The sequence below is a fragment of the Lepidochelys olivacea genome (assembly GCF_965140295.1).
Source record: "Lepidochelys olivacea isolate rLepOli2 genome assembly, chromosome: 21".
In the NCBI taxonomy this organism is placed as follows: Eukaryota; Metazoa; Chordata; order Testudines; family Cheloniidae; genus Lepidochelys; species Lepidochelys olivacea.
This window is the reverse complement of record NC_140431.1, coordinates 14,201,187-14,222,601: the sequence shown is the minus strand read 5'-3', so window position 1 is coordinate 14,222,601 and position 21,415 is coordinate 14,201,187. Positions and strand designations below refer to the sequence as shown.

The window sequence follows — 21,415 nt, the reverse complement described above, 5'->3', positions numbered from 1 at the left end:
TTTCATTAAAATATTCTATAAGGATGTCTTGTTAATCAGCTGAAAATATTGGGTCAAAATATATTTTGTGATTTGTTTAGAATACTGTGTCTGTCTCTCTCTCTTTTTTTCTTTTAATAGGTTGCACATATGACCAAAAGTGAAATGCATCTGCATGATACAGCATTCATAGGTCCAGCACTTTTGTTCTTGGACCAGTACTTTAACAGCTTTATTGATGAATATATTGTACTTTGGATTGCCATGGTAAGTAGGTCATTGTATTTTCTGTTTATCAATGATCTTTTTTGCATCTGCTTGTTTGCTCACACTCCCCACATGCATACAGAGTTTGTGCCAGTTGTGCACAGATCACACCCAGTTTTCACCAAGAAGCATGGATTTGGGAGCCTTCTTGCCTGAATCAGTTTTAAACAGGGTTCAGGCTAATTTGGCTGAAACATGGTTTGGTTGGGCTTATGGACCCCACTCTGTTTAAACACAGTTTTAAAGCTATGTTGAATGAGCAGTACTCAAAGTCCTAGGTTTAGAACCCATTGGGGAGAAATGTGCTGAGATGTATTTTTGCAGGAACATAATTTCCACACTTTGGGGTGCACCACAGCAAAAACTCTATAACACACAAACCCACCGGTGGAATTCCTGAAATTCATGTAGTGTCAGAGCAATGATAGCTGCCAGGACCAGTCTCACAGAGGAAGTCTTGGCTATATAGCCATGTCTGTCCTTGATTAGAGCATTGAAAACCAAACCAAGTTCAGATCAGGCTGCCACTTTCTAGACAGGTTTCAGAGGAGCAGCCGTGTTAGTCTGTATCCGCAGAAAGAACAGGAGGACTTGTGGCACCTTAGAGACTAACCAATGTATTTGAGCATAAGCCTTCGTGAGCTATTGAATGCATCCGATGAAGTGAGCTGTGGCTCACGAAAGCTCATGCTCAAATACATTGGTTAGTCTCTAAGGTGCCACAAGTCCTCCTGTTCTTTTTACTTTCTAGACAGCCATTCTAAAGCATGCTGTGCAGGTGTAACATGATTACAGCTGCTTAATCCTGTGAGCAGCTGGGAACTTCTTTCTGTACTAGCTGCAAGTGGTGGAAAAGCCCAGCTATTAGGGAATTACAGTACATTCACTTCATCCTCACTGGGGCGTGTGTTTTTTAGTTGGGAGCTTGGTATGTAATAAAGGTTCAACCTGCATAAATTATGATGCTGAAACTTGATCATTCCCATTACAGTGGAACACTTTTAAAATACATTCAAATACAACGTTGTGTACATTTTGTCCCAAAGTAAGATCAGAATTCCACACTTGAAATCATGGGACCTCTTACAAAAGCTTTCTACGGTCACTACAATTTTTCTTTTATTGAAATGTAGATTTAAATTCTAAGCTGAAAAATGAAGAATATAGGAATAAACCTTTAGTGGAGGGAGAGAAGGACTCAAGAGAGCAGTCCTTGATGCTTTTAGAGAGATTGTGATAACATGAAGGATAGATGAAACATGGTACATTCATGTCGAGTATAGATAGATCTAACACATGCCATTTTTCCCTTTGCAGATCTTTTCCCTCTTTGATTTGCTCCGCTACTGCATCAGTGTGTGCAATCAGATTGCTTCCCATCTGCGCATCCATGTATTCAGAATCAAGGTCTCTTCTACACATTCTAATCACCATTAGCGACTGGGTGGTTGCTGTGATGAGAAATACGAAACAAGTGTTTTCTATAGGGAAGAATATGAACATATTTAGGAGACTAAGGCAAAAGGAGCAGATAAGAACAAATCTAATTTATTATAATCAACGTTGTATAACTTTTATTCTTTGTTACTGGTAACACTCCTTAACTAGTCTTTGCCTATGAGAGAGTGAATTCCAAGTACTCTCCAGTCAAACATCATGTAGTCAACTTTACTGGTTCTGTGCCCAGGAAAGCATGCAGGGAGTAATGCTTTGTCTTTGTAATTACCTTGAAAACGGAATAAACGATCTATGGTGAATGGATCCCTAACAACTGAAATTTCTAATGTAGTATATTTACAAACTGCAAAAAATGTGCTTTATAATTTTAATATTTCATCATCTTAGTGAAATACTTTAGTGTCCACTTGAAATTTCTTTTACTAAAGAGCTGAGCTTGTAAAACAGAGAGATCCCACTAGCTTGTGTGGCTGAAATAGCTGAAGGGACTTTCAGTCCCGATTGAGGTGGTTCATTTGCTTACATATACCGTTCAACAGTATATTTTAGTGGGACCTTATCGGAGAAGGGGGTGACTATCAGCATGCAATATAGTGTGGTGTCTTTGTCCATTAATTTTTTTTTAAATAAAAAAGAAAACTTATTTCATAATTTTCTTCAGTGGAAAAACTTTAAAAGCAAATTTTACTGTTACTTTTTTACGTATAGAATTTAAGCAAAAATTTCTTTCTGCTCTTTAATAAATAAGGAAATTCTAAGAGCTACAATTGTCTTTCCATGTGTGTCAGCTGCTTTGTCACACTGGGTTAAGTACTTGGTCTGATGAAGCAAAATCTGAACTGCTGTTTAGAGAGACTTTTATGATGCTTCATGTGTCTACAGTGCCTGTCAACCAAGCATCTCAAAGCACTTTCTTTGCTAATTAGCAAAGCCTTACAGCCCAGCTCCCGAAGCCATAGGCATATTATGCCCATTTTATGTGTGGTACATTGAGGCACAAGGAATCTAAATAACTTCCCAGTAGTTCATATTGGGTCTGGAGTAGGACTACTAAGAGTCTGGATTCTACTTCACTTCTCTAAGTGATAAGCCATACTGCCCCCTTTTAGGTATTAGGAGTTGCACAACCTCAATGTGTCAAATATTTCTCCAGGAATCTCTTCCCATATGATTGCTCTGTCAGAAGTCACATGCTGATCTAAGGGTGTATGTGCTGATGCAGAATTCCAGGACCAAAGCAAGATGTAACCTACTGAAATCAATCTAAACTGAATACTTACACCCCTGCTCATCCGTTGTATCCTGCCATTTAAATACTAAAATGAAAGGCAAAAGCCACTCAAAGGTACATTTGCACTGACTAGTCCATGAGTGGGCTCAGCTCAGAGCCACATCAGTGCATATAGTGAGCTGCCGGTTACTAGCAAGGGCACAGAAGACCCTGATCAAGATAGGAAATTTTAAAGTGCTGCTTACCAACTGCAGTCCCAGAGCCTTAAAATTCCTCTTGTCTAGCTATCTCAGAGACCACTGCGCCCAGTCTGATCCACTGCACCATTTGTGTTGGTCAGGAACAATTAATTGTTAATTAATCTAATGTCTCAAGGATGAGGCTTGAGGGAGTCAACATGAGGCCTTCACTTCTGGAAATACGTCTAAACTAAAGCCTGTCCAGGAAATGCTATAAGATGCACCTTTTCCCAGGCTTTTCACTAACTGGTAGCTCCAGTACCCCTAGTCTTAACTCTAGGAGGAAGATTTCCCATTTCTGCTTGTAAAGCTTCAGCATTACCAGGTGCTGTGGGGAGCTTGCTCCTTGTACTTGAGAAATGTTACTGCTCATAAAGTGTATGCATATAGGTACTGTACAAATTGCCTGTAATAAATGAACTTTGTCCTTATGCATTATGATACTGTCTCTATTTATGTGATTGCAGATTATTATAGATATATGGGCCTAAGGTTGTGGAATTAATTGAGAAACTGAATGAGATTTCTAAGTAAAGTGTATCATACTTCATAAGGCCAAAGAGACCGAATGTTGCAAGTTCAACCTTAAACTTTACCCTTTCTGATGTAGAATACAAGCAAGCACTGGGTGCAGGGCTTCCTGGAACGCATCAGAATAAGTACAAACCTCACTGTCTTGAAAACAAAATGTGACATATGGTGCTTTGAGCTACCCCTAAAAACCACACTACCAGGCAGAAAATTTCCCCTCTATCTAGGGGCCAATGAAACAAAAACATTGGTTGGTTTGTGGGTTTTTTTTAATTTATAAGACATCTCAAACTTATGGCAAAGAGTGTGATACAGAAACTGTGTCTATATACAGTACGTATATAGTCCCCATTTCTGTTGTGTCTGAACACCTCAAAATCTTTAATGATTTTTTTCTCAGAATGCCCCTGAGTGGTAGGGCAGTGCTATTATCTCCATTTTACAGGTGGGGGACTGAGGCACGGGGGAGGATAAGGCCCAGATACTCAAAGGCATTGTGGAGCCTAACTCCCATTGAAACCACTGGGAGCTAGGCACCTAAATGCCTTTCAGGATCTGGAGAGACAAGATGGGTGAGCTAATACTTTTTATTGGACTAACTTCTTTTGGTGAGAGAGACAAGCTTTGGAGCTACACCAAGCTCTTCTTGAGGTCTGGGAAAGGTACTTGTCACAGCTAAATACAAGGTGGAACAGATTGTTTAGCATAAGTAATTGGTCTCACAATATGTGTTACTCAAGGTGAAGTGACCTGTTAATACCGCTTGAGCTAGAGTACCAAAAAAAAAAAAAGGGGGGGTTAACGAGTTACTGATTGTTGTAATAAACCATAAACCCAGTGTCTGTATAAAGACCATGATTTTTAGTGTCTAACAGAGTTATGAATTTAAGCTCATCTGGGTTCTCTGGACATTACACTGATTCCCCACTGCATACTGAATCAAATTCAACTCCAGCCTTAATTTTCAAAGTCTCTCCCTCTCTGATTAGGATTGGCCATAATAACTCTGCTTCTCAGGGACAATATCAACCTTATAGGTTAGATTTACAGGTGCTGAGGACAGAGCCTGACAGAATCATAGATGGCCCATGACTGGAATTCACTCCCACAAGAGAACAGAGTGACCAAAGTCTCACCACATTCAGAAGGAATTATTAGCTCCACCTCTTCAACACCACAGAGACAGGAAAGAGGAGGGGAAAACTACACTTACTTCAGAGAACTGCACAATGAGCTACCCTCAAAATAGCTGCCACCTCCCTTTTTCTCTCTCTACTGCCTGACAGCACCTCAACATGAAATGGGAAGATGTGGAGAGAAAGGCAGCTGACAGGCAAGGATGGCAAACGTGGGTAGCTCAATGTGCAGCAAAGCATGGGATGGACTAAGGTCTAAGGTAACTGCCTGACAGCAGAGGGTCACTATCTTCCCTAAGGACAGGGGTAGTCAGTAGGCAGACCAGGGGCCAATCAGGTCCTGGTCCAGGACTGGGGATCTTATGTACTATTGTAATACACCTAATAAATTGTGTACACACCTAGCACAATGGGGTCATGTTCCATGAGAGACTCCTAAGTACTGCAAAGAACAAATGCTCATATCTTTGGTAACATATAACACACACATCTGGGCAATCTCTAGGGTCTAAAGGCGGCAGTCATTTGAGGCATCATTGTGTAAAGTGAAAAACCTGTGTGTATTTTGGGAAAGAGTGCAGCAAGCTCTCCCATCTGTGAAACCATCCCAGCACTTGCAGGAGTGAGGTATCTGGCTTTATCCAGATAGTTCCTTCCCACTGGGGCCAGTCAAAACTGCAGGCAGTACCAGTTTGGACTCTGGCACTATGCTCCCTGTAAGAATGCAATAAAGAAAGGGGAGAGATGGACAAGCATAATTAAGCTCAATGCAGTCTCTAAAAGATGAACTGGAAAAGAGCTTTAAAATTCAGCATCCACAACAGGACAGAAGAGTACAGCTTTTCAGGAACGCATGCACCACTGAATTTTAACAATGCTGTCTCCCTACACTGAGCTGCCGATTTCCCATGTGCCCCACTATGGCACACATCCCCCCGAAATGGAGCTAGTGCAAACAAGCAACTTCCCGCCAAACCCCAGTTTGCTCTCCTTCACATGGTCTATTTTAGGCTTCCTGTTCTCATCAATGCCTAAGCCAACAGGTGCCTTTCAGGAAGCCTCATCAAAATCTGCAGAGTCGTTTTTAGCTCATGTAAGTCTGGAACAATGAAGCCATTCGCTATAAAAAGAACATGAAACCACCTTGTCAATGGGAGCCCTTCAGGAATACACATTGGGTAGAACGTCTCAGCTAGAAAATTTAGATTTTTTTTTAATAAGAATTAAAAATATTTCTTACTAATACATTTTATCTCAACAATTATTCTACATTCTTTGCCATTATACAGCAAGCAGATAATCCTCCCTTGATTTCACTCTATTTCTATGTAAGGTCCGTGATTGTCTTCCAGTAGGAACTCCTTGCTCTCCTTTGGCTAAGAACTGCAGTTTGGTCCACGGTGTCAGTTGGCCAGGGAAAAAAAAAATCACACCCGTATTTGCTAGCGATTTAGAAAAGAGGCTTCTCGTGCAGTCATGCCCTGAGAAAGAAGAGACTGGGAAGGAACTGGCGTTCTGGGTTGACCAGGCATCTCATCGTTCACAGGAGGATGGGCAAGGTTCCAGAGCTGCTCAGAGCCAGCAAAGCACAGGGCGCTCTGCCTTTGAGCGAGATGCTGACCCAGTCTGGACAGAATATTGCTGCAGGAAGATATCTGCCCAAGCCCAGCCGGGCTCCCCTCTTTCGGAACAGTACTTCAGGAATTTGTCCTTTGTTTCTTTTTTTGTTCTTGATATTCAGTTACTTTCTGCTGGAAATACCCTGTGGAAAACAAAAGCTGGGTCAGTTACACACGACACTGGAGTTTCATCAACAGTTGAGGTCATTGGCTGGTTTCTGTTTAACAACAACATGCTGTGGTAGGGATGCAGAAGCAGAGATTAGCCCAGCAAACTCCATAAGAACCAGAGAACCTGAAGATGGAGCTATGGTCATATTCTCCATATACATTATTATTGTACACCAATCGCTATGGGATTTAGGTGCTGAAGGAGGTAGAGAGGCAGGGAACAGAATCCAATGACTCCGGTCAATTTGCATTGGACGGCACCAGAGCAGCAGCACTGGCTCCAAATCTACCTGCACCTCGAGCAACGATAGGCTGAAGCTGAACCAGCAGGGCAAGCATCACAAATATTGGGGATAAAATGGTACCAGATCCAAACTGAAGGGGATGGGGGAGTGCACTCAGAGAGTGCGGGGGCTCAGAGGTGCAGCTAGCTCAGTAACTGAGACACATTGTTGAAATTCTTCTTGAAAGTGGCAATAATCATCATCATAATACCCAGGTCTTATACAGCTCATTTTACAGATAGGTAAACTGAGGCACGGAGTAGTGATGTGATTTGCCCAAGATCAGCCAGAAATCCAGTGGCAGGGCTAGGAATTAGAACGAAGCTCTCCTGAGGCTCAGTCCAGTGCTCCATCTACTAGGCCATGCTGCGTTACTTACAGCCCTGAAACAGGATGTGTGTGTGTCAGGGAATACACTGTAGAGAAGAGAATAAGCAAGGAGCGCTTTGCACTAGTCCTTTCCTCCTTGCCCTTTGACTGTATTCAATACAAACGTAGGCCAAGTTCTGGAGTCTGCAATTACCTCCTCCATCCAGGGGCTGCAGTGACGAAGAGACTACTGCAACCGACCCAGGGTGTCTCTGCTGGTGCATTGCAGGCAGAGGTTGCGGGAGAGACTCACTATCACTGCCTGTACCATCTTCTCTAACAGCATCTCTCCCACTTCCCCGGTGGCTGTGTTTTCAGGAGCAGTCACACAAAAACATTTGCACCTCATTTGCACAAGCAAATATGCAAATGAGTCCTGCTCCCTCTAGCCCAAAGAAACCAAAGAGTGGCCTCCAGGGATCCTGATGCTTCCTGAATGCCAGGGCAGTAACAGAAGGGGGAGGAGATGGGGCAATTTACCTTCTTGGATCATCCTGCTCCTTTCCGCTTCCTGGATAAAGAGGGAAAACATCTGAGTCCTCACAAATCTTTTCACAAACTTGCGGCAGGACTTGGAGGTGATGGCTTTGCAGAACGCCTTCTCCTGAAAGGAGCCCTGGCCGCTCTTATTCCACTTGAGGTGTGATGTATAATGGCCAACAGTTTTAACGAAGAATTGCACGAAGGTTTTGGAGACGTGGGCATTCACTTGTTCAGACGCTGAAAAGGGAATAGAAAACGTACCGTTTGGGCATGGGGGCTGGTATTCACATGACCCCCCCATTAACTCAGGACGTGGACACCTCACAATCTGAATGTATTTACACTCACAACCCTTCTGTGAGGCAGGACAGGGCTATCATGGGGGAATGGAAGGACAGATCCTCAGAAGTATTTACACTCCAAATTTCCTTAAAGGATCTGGGCCGAAATGACCCACCCAAGGATCGCCCCGTCTGTGGTGGGGCAGGAACTTGAAGCCTGGTCTCCTGAGTCCCAGGCTAGTGCTCTGACCACTGGGCCATCCCACCTCTCTTCTCCTGTCTGTGCCACAGTCTGGGGCATTCCAAGGTCCGGGACGTTTTCCATTCAAAAGCAGCTGTAACACCTGAATGGTGCTAAATTGTGTGACTCCCAAACCCAGCCATGGCAAGGGAGAAAAGCCAGGAGGTTCCATTCGCTAAGGAGCCGACAGGAGTATAAACTGAACTGTCCCAATGTGGTATTCAATTGCCCAGTCCAATGGATAATTACTGCTGACCTCCATACTTGGACTTCTTATAACACTTGGCTTCCAAGGAACTCCGAGCATTGTATACACATTCAAGGAATTGCGTCTACCACCTTAAAATGTGAAGTACACCAGCCTACCGAGATGCTAGATGGAGGGCCTCATTGCACGCTGACCTAATTCACATGCTGTGTTCATGTCAGAAGCAATGGCCATCTCCTTCACACATTAAAATCCAATTTCCTGGTGTTAAATCATTAAGGAGAGTTGTGACAGCCACTAGCACGTGGTACTGCCCTTCACAGGCTGTTCTGGATGGAGGACTCCACCTGTTTGATTAGCACGTATACACTGTAGTGGAAGAAGGGAGTCTAGCTGTCCAGATCTCCCAGATCCAGATTTCACTGAGGGATATTCAGGGTCACTGGCTTTCTGTTTTGTCAAGATAAAGCTATCAAGAGCCTTCTGGATTTTTTGCTCCCCTCCCTATTGATGGATTATTTCTCTTCCCTGACTGGTCTCCACAATCCTACATGGTTGTGGAATTTAGGGAGGAAGATGCTCAGCTCAGAATATGGCCACTACAAGAACTGGCAGGGGATGGTACTAGTCTGAAAATGACTTGGTAAAAATCCCTCGTTTATTGCGTTCCAGTGACTCCAGATCACACGTGCTCGCACGACAGCTAGAAAGGCTATGGGTTTTTTTAAATCTCTATATAACACCCAGCCCTGCAAACTCAGCCTGGCGTCTGAGAGTCACGCTGGGCTCTGTCCATTTCGCTCATCCCCACCAATAACGAAGACCGGAATTTAGTATCGTCTGCTAGAATCAAGCTCCTTCTCCTGGAACTGCGCTAGCTCTGTGGAGCTAACAATAAAAAGGGTCTATTTTTGTCAATGAAGTCAGCAGGTCCGACTCTGCTGCACACACAAAGAAATCGGTATAACCATTGGGGCTTCTCTGACCACGGCTGCACTTTAGTTTTCATGCAGAGCAGAAACAGTGTACTATGCCTGCTAGCTGGGCATGGGGAATAAAGCAGAGCACTTCCCAACCTGCAGAACCAGAGCACCGCTGAAATGCAGGTGAAATGCAGCCACCTCTGGAGTGGGGAGCTGCAGCTAATCAGAGCATATCACATTGAACAACAGGTGGGGGAAGCGAAAGGTTGGGTAAGGACCACAAAGTAAACCCCAATCATAGCTAAGTGCCTTGGGATCCTTGACAGTTCTGTGCTGGTCTTTCGAGTGTTGCTTTGAAGACACCCCGGGGCAGATCCTGAGCTGGTGGGAGATGTCACAGCTCCACTAAAGTCAATGTGGAGAGGAAGCCAATGGAGTGATAATTTTACACCAGCTGAGGACTTGCCCCACACTCCATAAGCTGCACAAACCTCAGTCTCTTTCTACCTCTGAAGCGGGAAGGGCTAAGGTGGGACCCAGGGACCCTGGCTATTCCAGTCCAGCTGCTTAGACCACTGAGCTATTCTCTTCGCGTGCATGTGAGTCTAAAGCATACACAACACTAGAGATGGTTTGGCTGGAACTGAGAGGGCAGTGTAGGAAATTAGGTCCTGGGTTCTTAGCCCACTTGCCCCAGGATGGCTGGTTAGCCCGGGACGCCGGCAGTCATTTTGTGGGGGCATTCACAGGTACTCCACCGTGCGCACCCCAAAGAAAGAGCTCTCTGCCTACTCTGTATGTTGTTGTTGCTGTTGTGCGTCTTTAAAGAAGTCAGCATCTCGGTCTGCAGCTTGGCCGGTAAGATGTCTCCTTCGTCGCAAACCTGAAAGAGGATGTTCTGATGTTAGCACAGCCAGCTTTTGCAAACCAGGGAAGCCTGAGACGGGGGCTTTTACTGGGAAGAAGGTTTTGAAGCATCAGAGAGGATTCTAGCTCGGCGAACCACTTTCTGAGTGTACCTGCAGGCCCAAAGCATTCTGGAATGAACACATCTCCCCCCACCAGATCCCCTGTGACCCATTCTTTAATGCAGCCATGCAGTCTGCATTACCATAGTCTTGGTGGGGCTCACTAGCTACCGCCAGAAGCTATTGCCTATCAATTTTTATCCCAAAGGATGTTGGAGAGACACCTTCTGCAGGGTTAATTGACACCTCTGTCTCTGACACAGCCTCTCCTCCGCCACCCGTAACGAGAAAGAGACAACACAACAGTCCGAGAAATTAATTTTGCACTGAACTCCCATTGGTCTCTCCCTGCAGGGCCGTGCCCGGGTGTTTTGAAACCAGGAACGCTAACGTTACAGTGTGCTCTGTAATTTCGGGCAAGAGGCCCTGCCCCCCTGAGCCTGCAGAGTGCAAATAATAAGTGACAGGTGGGAAGGAGTGAGTGACAGCTACTGAAAAGCCAGGATTAAGGACCCTACAGTGGCTCAGTAATACTGGTCAAGCAACGAACAAGCACCTGCGTCTAGCGATCGCATGAGGGACAGTCTAAATCGCACCAGGGACACCTACCGATCTTAAGAACTTCCCTTCGCACAAGTCAACCAGCAGCACCTAAAACCAACAGACAGGATGCAGTGTTAGCCAGGCTGCATTGCAAGGCCGCTTCTGAGCAGCAGCGAGTTAAGAGAATGTATTTCAAGAGCAGTCTTCTGTGCCCCAAGTCCATTTGAAAAGCTCTGAGCTGCACCTGATGATGAACTGCTCTAGGTCATTGCAATGGAAAAGGCTTCTCCACCCCTCCAAACTTCCTGCCTGGTGAAAGAGGAGCACCAGTGCCTGGCCTGGGGGAACGAATGGACCTGGGACATGGAAAGGAGATTTGGAGCCTTTCACCTCTAGAATCAGTCACTGGGTCCAATCCAGCCCAGACTGAAAGTGGTTCCTGTCCGGTGTCTCTTGGGACGCCCACATGAGATGAGTTCAGGAGTCTCAGCCCACATCCCCATCGGGAGAGGGCCACAGCCCCACAACTGCCCCATTGTTAGTGCTCCCAGCAGAAGGCCAAGGAGCGCACGGTCCTGGAAACTCTGGCAGTGTCTATACTAGTTTTCTAAGATGTGTGCTCACCTCCCATGAGCTATGAGCAGTGAGACGCTTAGGGCAATGCTGGCTACAGGTTAGCTGAGGGCAAGGAATGCCCCCTTTGTCCCAGGGAATCTGGGCTGAGGCCCTTGCCCAGCTAGTGGGTAGGAGATGATATCAGCATCCCATCTGGCCTAGGGAACAGCTTGGGTGTTACCCTAGGAGCAGGCTGGAGTCCGCTCTTGTTTCCTTCTGGGCCCTTCTCCTGAGGCTGGGATGGAGACAAAATCAGGGCCTCCTACCAGGGCTGGGTTTCCAATTAGGCACAGTAGGCACGTGCCTAGGGACGCCTTGCTTCTCTCAAACAGTGTGCAACACGGAGGTCAGCTGTAGTCGGGAGTGGGGGGGCACGCTGAAGATGCTGTGCCCAGGGGCGCGTAAGTTGTAAATCCGGCCCTGCCTGCTACCACGTGGAGATAACAATCAAGGGGCACGAACAGGCAAACATTCATCTTCAAGCCCGTCTGCGGCATGGGAACAGAGACCCCCTCAGACAGTACCTCCTCCATCGGCTGATCGAGAACCTGCTCTAGGCAGCGCTTCTGGACTCCAACCATGAAGGGCGTGGGGCAACAGACGGTATCGATCAGACATTCCGGAACCACGGGGATGTAGGTGTGTGCCCAGGAGAAGGGGTAGAGAAGAGCTGCCACGGCATGGATGCACTGGGACAGGACGCTGCCGAATAAATAAGGGTTCTGATTAGTAAATGAATTTGGCAAGTAGCTGGCCAGCAGGTTAGGCCTTGGGTGAGACTTTCAGGAGCACCTGAGTGACACAGGAGCCAAAGTCTAAGTCACTTCCAAGGAGAGACAGGCTCCTAAACAGGTGGGTGCTGTTTTTCATAGATTATAAAGGCAGAAGGGACCATTGTGATCATCTGGCCTGACCTCCTGCATAGCACGGGCCAGAGAACATCCCTGAACTTATTCCTGTTCCAACGACAGCAGATCTTTTAGAAAAAACATCCCATCTTGATTTAAAATTTGCCAGTGATGGAGAACACACCATGGCCTTTGGTAAACTGTTCCCATGATTCATAATCCTTGCTGTTAAAAAATATGAACTTTATTCCTAATCTGAATTTGTCTTGCTTCAATTTCCAGCCATTGGCTCTTGTCTCTTAGATTGAAGAGCCCAGTATCAAAGTTTTGTTTCCCTTATAGATACTGCTTAAGACTGATCAAATCACCCCTTCATCTTCTCTTGGTTAAGCTAAATAGATTGAGCTCCTGCAGCTCAATTTTACCCGCCTATGTTGGCTGTTTTTGGGAAGTCTTCCTCCCCTTGGCACATGGCAGTGTTACCAACTCTCAGGATTTCATCACACATCAATATGTGATGTTCTTCTTAAATCCCCAGTTCCTGGAGTCAGGTGATTACATCAGAATCTCAGCTTTCTTTAATGAAGAAATCGAAAGAAAAGTAAGTTTCTAGCTCTGTGGTTGCGGAGAAAAGTTTGAATACGTGTCCCTTAGGGCTCAAAAACCAGAAGAAAAAACTCCCACATAGGTATTTTTTTTAAAAATACCATGATTTTGGGGGCCAAAACCTCACAGGTTTTGAACCCTTGGAGTTGGCCCTGCTGCCGGTGTTGCCCCACCAATGCTCTGAGTGGCAGGGCACCGCGATCCGGGGTGCCTCCAGATTTGCCTTTTTGGTACAAAAAGTTTCCCCAACTAGAAAACAATAAATTGAATTTCAGACTAAACTCCCCTAGAGAGAAGAGGAAACCCCCTGTCCTCAGCAGGGGGCCCAACAAGCTGCACTGCCATCAGCCCACACAACTAGCCTTCCCCTACCCCTTAGCACAAGCTGCAGGTTGGCTTTGCCACCTGGGAGGGTCATTCTCTTTCACTCTAACACAAAACCCTAACAGTGACCTCAGCAGAGTTAAGGCAAAATAACCTCCCAAATGCAGGGAATGGGGGACGGTCATATATACTGATCCGTTGACACAAAAGCTGCTAAGTTTCCGAGTTAATAATAATCATACCTAGCTCTTTTCATCAGTAGCTCTCAAAAGGAGGACAGGCTCATTATCCCCATTTTGCAGATGGGAAAATAGGCACCGGCTCTGTGGGTGCTCCAGGGCTGGAGCACCCACGGGAAAAAATTATTGGGGGCTCTGCACCCACCGGCAGCCAATCTCCCCCCTCCTTCTCCCCTCGCCGAGCGTGCCGTGTCCCCACTCCTCCACCTCCCTCCCAGCGCTTCCCGCCCCCCCGCCACCTAACAGCTCTTTGACGGCGGTTAGGACTTTCCAGGATGGAGCGGGAGGAGTGGGGATGCAGCATTCTCAGGGGAGGAGGTGGAGAAGAGGCAGGGCAGGGGCGGGGACTTGGGGGAAGGGGGTGGAATGGGGGCGGGGCTGGGGTGGGAAAAGGCAGGGCAGGGGTGGGGCCAGATGTGGGGCTGGGGCGCGGGCAGGGGTTGAGCACCCACCAGGCAGTGGGGAAGTCAGCGCCTATGGATGGGGAAACTGAGGCTTGGGGAGGGAGCATGACTTGCCCCAGGTCACCCAGCAGGCCAGCGGCAGAGCTGGGAACAGACCCTAAGTCTCCCAAGTCCTGGTCTGGTGCTCTCCCTGCACAGCGTGAGTCTGAGGAAGCTGGGGTGTGAATTGCTTTTCGGTATATGTTGGAAGTGGAAGCCTTGGGAAGTGCGATATCGACAGCATTGTGGTTGAAAGGAGTGCACAAGTCTTCCCCCTTCACTCCTTATTTCAATGCTTTTAAGGCTTAACCCTCACTAGACAAAGTTATCGTTTGCTAATTTTATAGAGAGGATCCTTCCGCAGGGCGGTCAGTGTGTGTCGTTTTCTTCCAAGGGTCTGAAGAGTGAAAGTCTCTGGTGGCTGGGATCAAATCAGAGACTCCTTCCTGCTGATGAGTCGGAATGAGAAAATCCGAGAGGGAGAGGAGAGATTTGAATCGACGGGCTGTCTGACGAGGAGTGAGCATAACCTTTACGCTCTGCTGATGTTAGCATGAGAGGGTGACTTTCCTGGCTACCTGCCTCCTTGGGCTTGTCAGCTTAGTGAGGATTAACCCTTTGGGCTCAATTGGGAACAGACTCCAGCTGACTTGTTAGTCTATCATACATAATAATACCACCTTGCTCTTATCTAGCACTGTTCATCCACGGAGCACTCTGCAAAGGAGGTCCTTTTACAGATGGGGAAACTGAGGCACAGAAGGGCATGTAACTCGGCCAAGGCCATGCAGCAGGCCAGTGGCAGAGCCAGGGATAGAACCCAGTCTCCTGAATCCCAGACCAGTGCTCTGTCCACTAGATCAGACTTCCATGCCTCATGAGCAGTCTGAGGTCAGTGACCCTTTGCTTGCTCAGACTCCTCAGGGTCCGCTCCCAGAGTGGAAGGTTCTCAGCTTCTCTCTCCTCCCCTGCACCTGGAATTAATTTATTCTGATTTTATCTCCTGAACTGGATGGGGCACAAAAAATTAATCACCACTTACTGCACTGTGGGGATGGGGAGGGTGCCCTCAGCCAGCCCCAACTACACCTACCCTGGGGCCGAGATACACGGAGTAGCAGACTTCAGGACACGTCATTCGACACTTGCATCTGCGTCTGCCCCCTTACGAAGGGGGAGTGGAACCGAGGGCACCTGCAAGCTGCATTCCAGGGCTGGGCGAGCTGCATGTGACTGGTACTTACGAGTTGAGAGAATCATAGGACTGGAAAGGACCTCGCGAGGTCATCTAGTCCAGTCCCCTGCACTCATGGCAGGATTAAGTATTATCTAGCCCATCCCTGACAGGTGTTCGTCTAACCTGCTCTTACAAATCTCCAATGATGGAGATTCCACAACCTCCCTAGGGAATTTATTCCAGGCCTTCACCACTCCGACAGTTAGGAAGTTTTTCCTAATGTCCAACCTAAACGGCCCTTGCTGCAATCTAAGCCCATTGCTTCATGTCCTAGCCTCAGCGGTTAAGAAGAACAATTTTTCTCCTTCCTTGTAACAACCTTGTATGTACTTGAAAACTGCTTTCATGTCCCCTCTCAGTCTTCTCTTTGCCAGACTAAACAAACCCAATTTTTTTCAATCTTCCCTCATAGGTCATGTTTTCTAGACCTTTAATCATTTTTGTTGCTCTTTGCTGGACTCTCTCGAATTTGTCCACATCCTTCCTGAAATGTGGCGCCCAGAACTGGACACAATACTCCAGCTGAGGCCTAATCAGCGCGGCGTACAGTGGAAGAATTAGTTGTAGCTCTCTGAAGCTCCCAGAACTAGCTCTCTGGTTAAGTGCAGGGCGCTCACCTGAGCTCCTCTGCCACGAAGATAATCCGTCGCTCCAGAACCGCAGAGGCGAAGAGCCAAAGGATGTTTTCCGGACTGAGATGCTGCAGAAGGGCCTGAAACTCCACGTGTTCCAGCCAGGAGTCCAGGGGCCGCGTGAGTTCAATGAGCTGATGGGAAGCAGAGGGGACACGAGTGAGCTAACAAGTCACTAATTAATTCTATTAAAAGCACCATGCAGAAGGTCTCAGACATGCTGGGCTGGGCCCTACCTGCTTCCGTATGGCGGAGGAAGGAGGCAGGAAAGGAGTGTCATGCGTGCGGGGGGGTGTCATGCGAGATCTTTGCAATATTACAATTAGTTAGGATTACTTTTTGGTAGTGCCCAGCATGGGCCAGGCACTGTCCTGCCCAGAGTTCATCGATCTAACAGACCAAGAGTGGGGGAAACTGGTGCACCAAATAAGAGCGTGGCCGAGGCAATAAGTGACCCTACTTAACCGTGTCCTCTCTGGGGATGTGCCTCGATGCAAACCCCGAGCACAGATAGGCACGGCCTCTGTTTACTGGTGGAGATGACTCCAGCTTGACAGCGGGATAAGATCGTGACAGGCAAGCCATAGCTTTCCTGGTGTGTACCATATAGCTATGCCCCAGACTAGAATCGGCACAAGTTCCCAGTGGGGACCAGTCCTCCACTTCAAAGCTGCTTTACCAACACCATGAATTCATAGGTAATCCCCAATTACCAGCAATCACCAGGAGTTCTCATCAGCCCCCAGCAGCCTTGCGGAGCTTCTCATGAAGGGCTCTCCGAGTGCAGGGTGGGAGAAAGTGCAGAGACATTGGTAGGAGGAGCCCAGATATCTGGGTGTCATGTCTGGCCTGCCCTGGTTTTGATGGAGGATATTTTAGGCCTTGTCTACACACATACTTGCACTGGTTTAACTAGACCAGTTTACAAAGCACACCCTTAGTTAACCAGGAACAAACTAGTATGTACACCAGGCCTTAAGGGGGTTGTTTTGTGAGCCTCACTGAACCGGGTGGGTGGTGTTGAATCTTTAACAAAGATATCCTTTCTCCCAAGTGTTCATTAGGCACTGGAGTGTATAAATTCTAGGGCCAGAAGGAACTACTCTGATCATCTAGTCTGAGCTTCTACATGATGCCAGCCAGAGAATTTCCCCCAGCGATTCCTGCACTGAGGCCAGTAACCTGTGACTGAGCTGGAGTGAGACACCTAATCTGGATGTTGAGACTCCACGGGATGATGTCACAATAACCTTCCTGGTTGAAAATTTGCATCCCAGTTCCAGCGGTAATTTTTCTGACTTCCAGCAGTTGGACACTGATCTGCCTCTGTCCGCTAGCATCGATTCCTGTACTAGCTTTGTCCCATGCAGGTATCTATGCAGCACCATCTCGTTGCCTCTTACACATCTCTTCCAAATGGCCACATCAAGCAGCATCGAGACGGCCACAAAAGGAGAGGTAATGGAGTGCTGCAATCCCTGTACTTAGTGGCCATTTGGAATGCCTGTTTCCAGACACTCCTACCCTTCTCTACATCTTTTCCTGTTAGGCTGGTTAGACCTCATTCCAGCCCAGGTGAGCCCTTACAACTAATTGGTGTCATTATATTATGTAAAAAGAACAGGAGGACTTGTGGCACCTTAGAGACTAACCAATTTATTTGAGCATGAGCTTTCGTGAGCTACAAATAAATTGGTTAGTCTCTAAGGTGCCACAAGTACTCCTTTTCTTTTTGCGAATACAGACTAACACGGCTGTTACTCTGAAACCTGTCATTATATTACGTGCCTTTGCCAGTCAGGTGAAGCCAAACCTCTCGCCAGCCTCAAAAGCTGAGCCCTGGATTACTGATCCAGGAGAAGCCCCAGGCATTCGGAACAACCTCCCACCACTCAAAGTGGAGGACCTTACTTAGACCTTAGTCCAGCCCGGGCTTTGCTGCACATTGGGCTACCCACAGGTCTCCATCACCCTCTCTCTCCCACGCACTGCCAGCTCCCAGCCTCGCCTTCCCTAGCAGCGGCTCCCTTCTCCACTGGCAAGGCTGGATAAGCCGCCACGCTGACGCTTTTGAAGAAAATGCTCCCATCTCTGCAGTGCTGCCAGCAGCCAATGCATGAAGCAATAGGCCAAGTCTTTACACAATCTTACCCTTCTTGCTGCAGCATCACAAGAGATTTCATAACCCAGGAAGTTGGCAGAGCAGAACCTGTGCCAAGCCGGCTCCTGCTCTCAGTTACACCCAGCACCCAATGTGCAATGGGACGAGGTGGCTGCAATGCCCCATTCCAAAACAACCGCTGCATCAGTGCACTGCAGTCAAACCTCTCAGGTCAAAAATAGGAATGCGTTGTCTGCAGGAGGCAATGCACTCAGCTCAGCCCCCCTTCAAAGCAGAGCAAGTCCCAGTTTGCACCTGTGTTACATCAGCAGCCCCCACCCCAGTGCAGAGGAGGCCTAAAGGCTTGTCTCCATTGCAGGGCTTGCACTGACAGGACTGAATTGTACAATTGCAAACTCCTAAAGCAAAGCCAACGGTAGGGAATTAAGCTAACAACAGGCACCAGTAAGGCTGAAACTGATCCCCATGCATCTGTATTAGGGTTTGTTACGGTTTAACTAGATAGGTTTCAGAGTAGCTGCCGGGTTAGTCTGTATTCGCACAAAGAAAAGGAGGACTTGTGGCACCTTAGAGACTAACAAATTTATTTGAGCATAAGTTTTCGATGAAGTGAAACTCACTTCAGCTCACTTCATCAAAAGCTTATGCTCAAATAAATTTCTTAGTCTCTAAGGTGCCACAAGTCCTCCTTTTCTTTTAACTAGATAGATATCTAAAATCATAGAATATCAGGGTTGGAAGGGACCTCAAGAGGTCATCTGGGCCAACCCTCTGCTCAAAGCAGGACCAAGCCCCAGTTTTTGTCCCAGATCCCTAAATGGCCCCCTCAAGGATTGAACATTTAGCAGGCCAATGCTCAAACCACTGAGCTATCCACCCCCCCCCCCATCTTTTTGTTAAATGGGCACAATTGTCTACTATAAACCCAGTGTCTTGTCTCTAGCCCTGTCAGCTGAGAAGAGCAGATGCAAAGCAGTCTCTGCACTCAGCATGAAACAATAGCTCCAGGAGAGGTGTGAATGGCTGCCATTCAACAAAGGGAGGTGTGAATGAAAGTGATTAAAAAGGCCATGCTGTTAACTCTTTCACTGCTGTATTTGAGCATGAGCTTTCGTGAGCTACAGCTCACTTCACCACGGCATGCATCCGATGAAGTGAGCTGTAGCTCACGAAAGCTCATGCTCAAATAAATTGGTTAGTCTCCAAGGTGCCACAAGTCCTCCTTTTCTTTTTGCGAATACAGACTGACACGGCTGCTACTCTGAAATCTTTCACTGCTGTTTTTGTAGAAACCTTGAGCTAACTGCTTCCCTGTTGCTGAGCACAGTGAGTGTCACTTCTTAGCAAGGGCGGCTGCTGGAGAAGGAGCACTTCAACCCACCCCACATTTAAAATCCTCGCAGCTCTGATCAAATGGGGGAGTGAAAGAGGCCAGGCTTCTGCTTCCTTGTCCCCGAAAGCCCAAGCTTTTGCTGACTCAGCAACCAAACAACTCAAATTAGGAGTGGTCAGTATAAAATTGTGAGCACACTGAAAAATCCAGACACACAGTCAAATCAACTAAGTGTAATACAACTTTCAGTAACACAAGGGATCCTGCACGGATTGTATGGGACTGCAGAGGTAGGGGAAACAGTGCAGGCTCCTAGGGGCAGTGTCATGTAGTTCCAGGGACCTGGGATACACTGTTGCAATTCCACTGAAACCAGTTTTAATCCAGATTCACACTGGTGTCTCCAAAATCAGCCTCACGTCCTTCGACCTGACGCCAAACTCCCCAGCTCCTAACCTGGCAGGGTTTTCCCTGTCACTGATGACAATTGCTTACAAATCATTTCTTCGCACAGCTGACTCGGCCACGCCACCCTTGTCTGCACCCGGCATGATTTTGCTCCCCTTTCCCACCATTCAGTCCAATTCTCCACGCCCCAACCGTGGGCCCCCTGCCACATCTGCTTTCTCCCCCCAGCTCTCATGCTGCTAGGCGTCACTTCTCTCCCCTGGTTGCCTATGAGAGCCGAGCCCCCCAAAGCATGCTTGGGAGCAGAGTGAGCTGTTCTAGGTGGCACTGGACTTCTAGCTCTGGCTGACATGAAAGGATGCCCAGCACCTCTGGAAATCAGGCCCAAGGGGGTCCAAGCTGGGCTCCCAAAATCAGCAGCCTCTTTGAAATCATGGCTTGCAGGCTGCAGGGAGAGGTTGCAACAGCAGCTTCAAGAAGTGTGAACGCCACATCCGCTGGCATTAACGGCTGTTTGTGCTGATAGATCCTCGCAGCAGGACCGACAGGGAGCATTTCACGGAGCGCTACACCAGTTGTGTACTGGGCAGCGCCCAGCTCACTGCACCTTCCGGCCACCTGGGAGAACCCGGCCATAGCGGTCAGGCTGGAATATGGAACACCTGACCGTCTCCAACTCTCCCCCAGAGGGTGGAGAATTGATGGAACTGCTGGCTCGATCTCCACTGGTATGAAGTGGCCAGCTCGTTCCAAGGGGTCGTTCTCTAACCTGTCGTTCCCAGACAGCACAGCCTCGCTCTTCAACTCAGCCAGCGCCCCTTGTCCACCCTGACCTGTGACCCTCGTGTATTACTGCCCCTAGGCAGCTGGAGACATGAAGTGCATTAGCAGAGACTGTACTGAGGAAAGCCTACAAAGCTCCGGCTGGCCCGACGGCCAGACACACGCTCCAGCACGGCCTCCTCTTAGACCAGCTCCTAGGGGTGGAGAGACAGGCCCTGCTGGAGGTCAGCAGCACCCGAGCACAGATTACTGAGCCGACACAAACCTCCGTTCCGGAATCAGGGATGAAGCTTTTAATGGTGACCGTTTTCCCCGGAGCCGGGAAGGGGGATTCGCGGAGGCCCTGCATGAAGGGGTAAATGACGGCCATGGAGATCTGCCGCCTCTTCTCCACTTCATCGAGGATCTATGGGAAGGAGAGACCCGTCAGCCACAGCAAGGCAAAGAATTCCCCGACTTGCCCCCGCCCGGCCCCCCACCCCCTCCCGGCAGCACAGCAGCAGCTCAGTTGCATCCTCACTGGGGAAAAGCAGCCAGCACCAGCCTCAACACCACAGGCCTCGCCCTCCTCAGCCCCAGAGAGGTGGCCTTCCGTGCCGCAGCATCACCAGCTGCTCCCCCAGGCAAAAGTCCTTCCCTGCACCGAGCTGTAGATCTGGCAGCAGCAAGACGGGGACCAGCAGCTGCACGAGGCCCGGATCGGGTTAGTGTTTTGCCCGTGAGAGCCGGCGTTCCTACCTTGGAGAACAAGCCAAAGCAGCCAAGGCAGCTGATGATGCAGAAGACCTCTGGGAAACGAGGGCCCCGGCCAACGGGCTGAAAGAAGGATCAGCACACAAAGGGTTAACTGTACCCCACAATATCTTACCCCCTCTATCAGGTGCACCGAGCCAA

At 48.0% G+C, this 21,415-nt stretch overlaps 2 protein-coding genes across 8 annotated transcripts in view; one reads left to right on the top strand and one right to left on the bottom strand.

Moving 5' to 3' along the window:
* The window catches only part of CEPT1 (choline/ethanolamine phosphotransferase 1), a 46,757-nt gene extending 44,740 nt beyond the window's left edge, over positions 1-2,017 (top strand). For all 7 annotated transcript variants that reach the window (XM_084611291.1, XM_084611294.1, XM_084611293.1 and 4 more), the window contains exons 8-9: positions 121-246; positions 1,564-2,017. In XM_084611291.1, the coding sequence (XP_084467417.1) occupies positions 121-246; positions 1,564-1,683 (246 nt within the window). In that variant the 3' untranslated portion in view covers positions 1,684-2,017. The remainder of the gene's footprint in view (positions 1-120; positions 247-1,563) is intronic.
* Positions 2,018-6,079: 4,062 nt separating this feature from the next.
* Positions 6,080-21,415, bottom strand: part of DENND2D (DENN domain containing 2D) — a 29,506-nt gene continuing 14,170 nt past the window's right edge. The window contains exons 5-12 of the mRNA XM_084611106.1: positions 21,260-21,337; positions 20,787-20,927; positions 15,861-16,009; positions 12,071-12,248; positions 10,998-11,039; positions 10,213-10,303; positions 7,765-8,004; positions 6,080-6,603 (exon numbers count right to left, since the gene is read on the bottom strand). Coding sequence (XP_084467232.1) covers positions 6,539-6,603; positions 7,765-8,004; positions 10,213-10,303; positions 10,998-11,039; positions 12,071-12,248; positions 15,861-16,009; positions 20,787-20,927; positions 21,260-21,337 — 984 coding nt within the window. The 3' untranslated portion in view covers positions 6,080-6,538. The remainder of the gene's footprint in view (positions 6,604-7,764; positions 8,005-10,212; positions 10,304-10,997; positions 11,040-12,070; positions 12,249-15,860; positions 16,010-20,786; positions 20,928-21,259; positions 21,338-21,415) is intronic.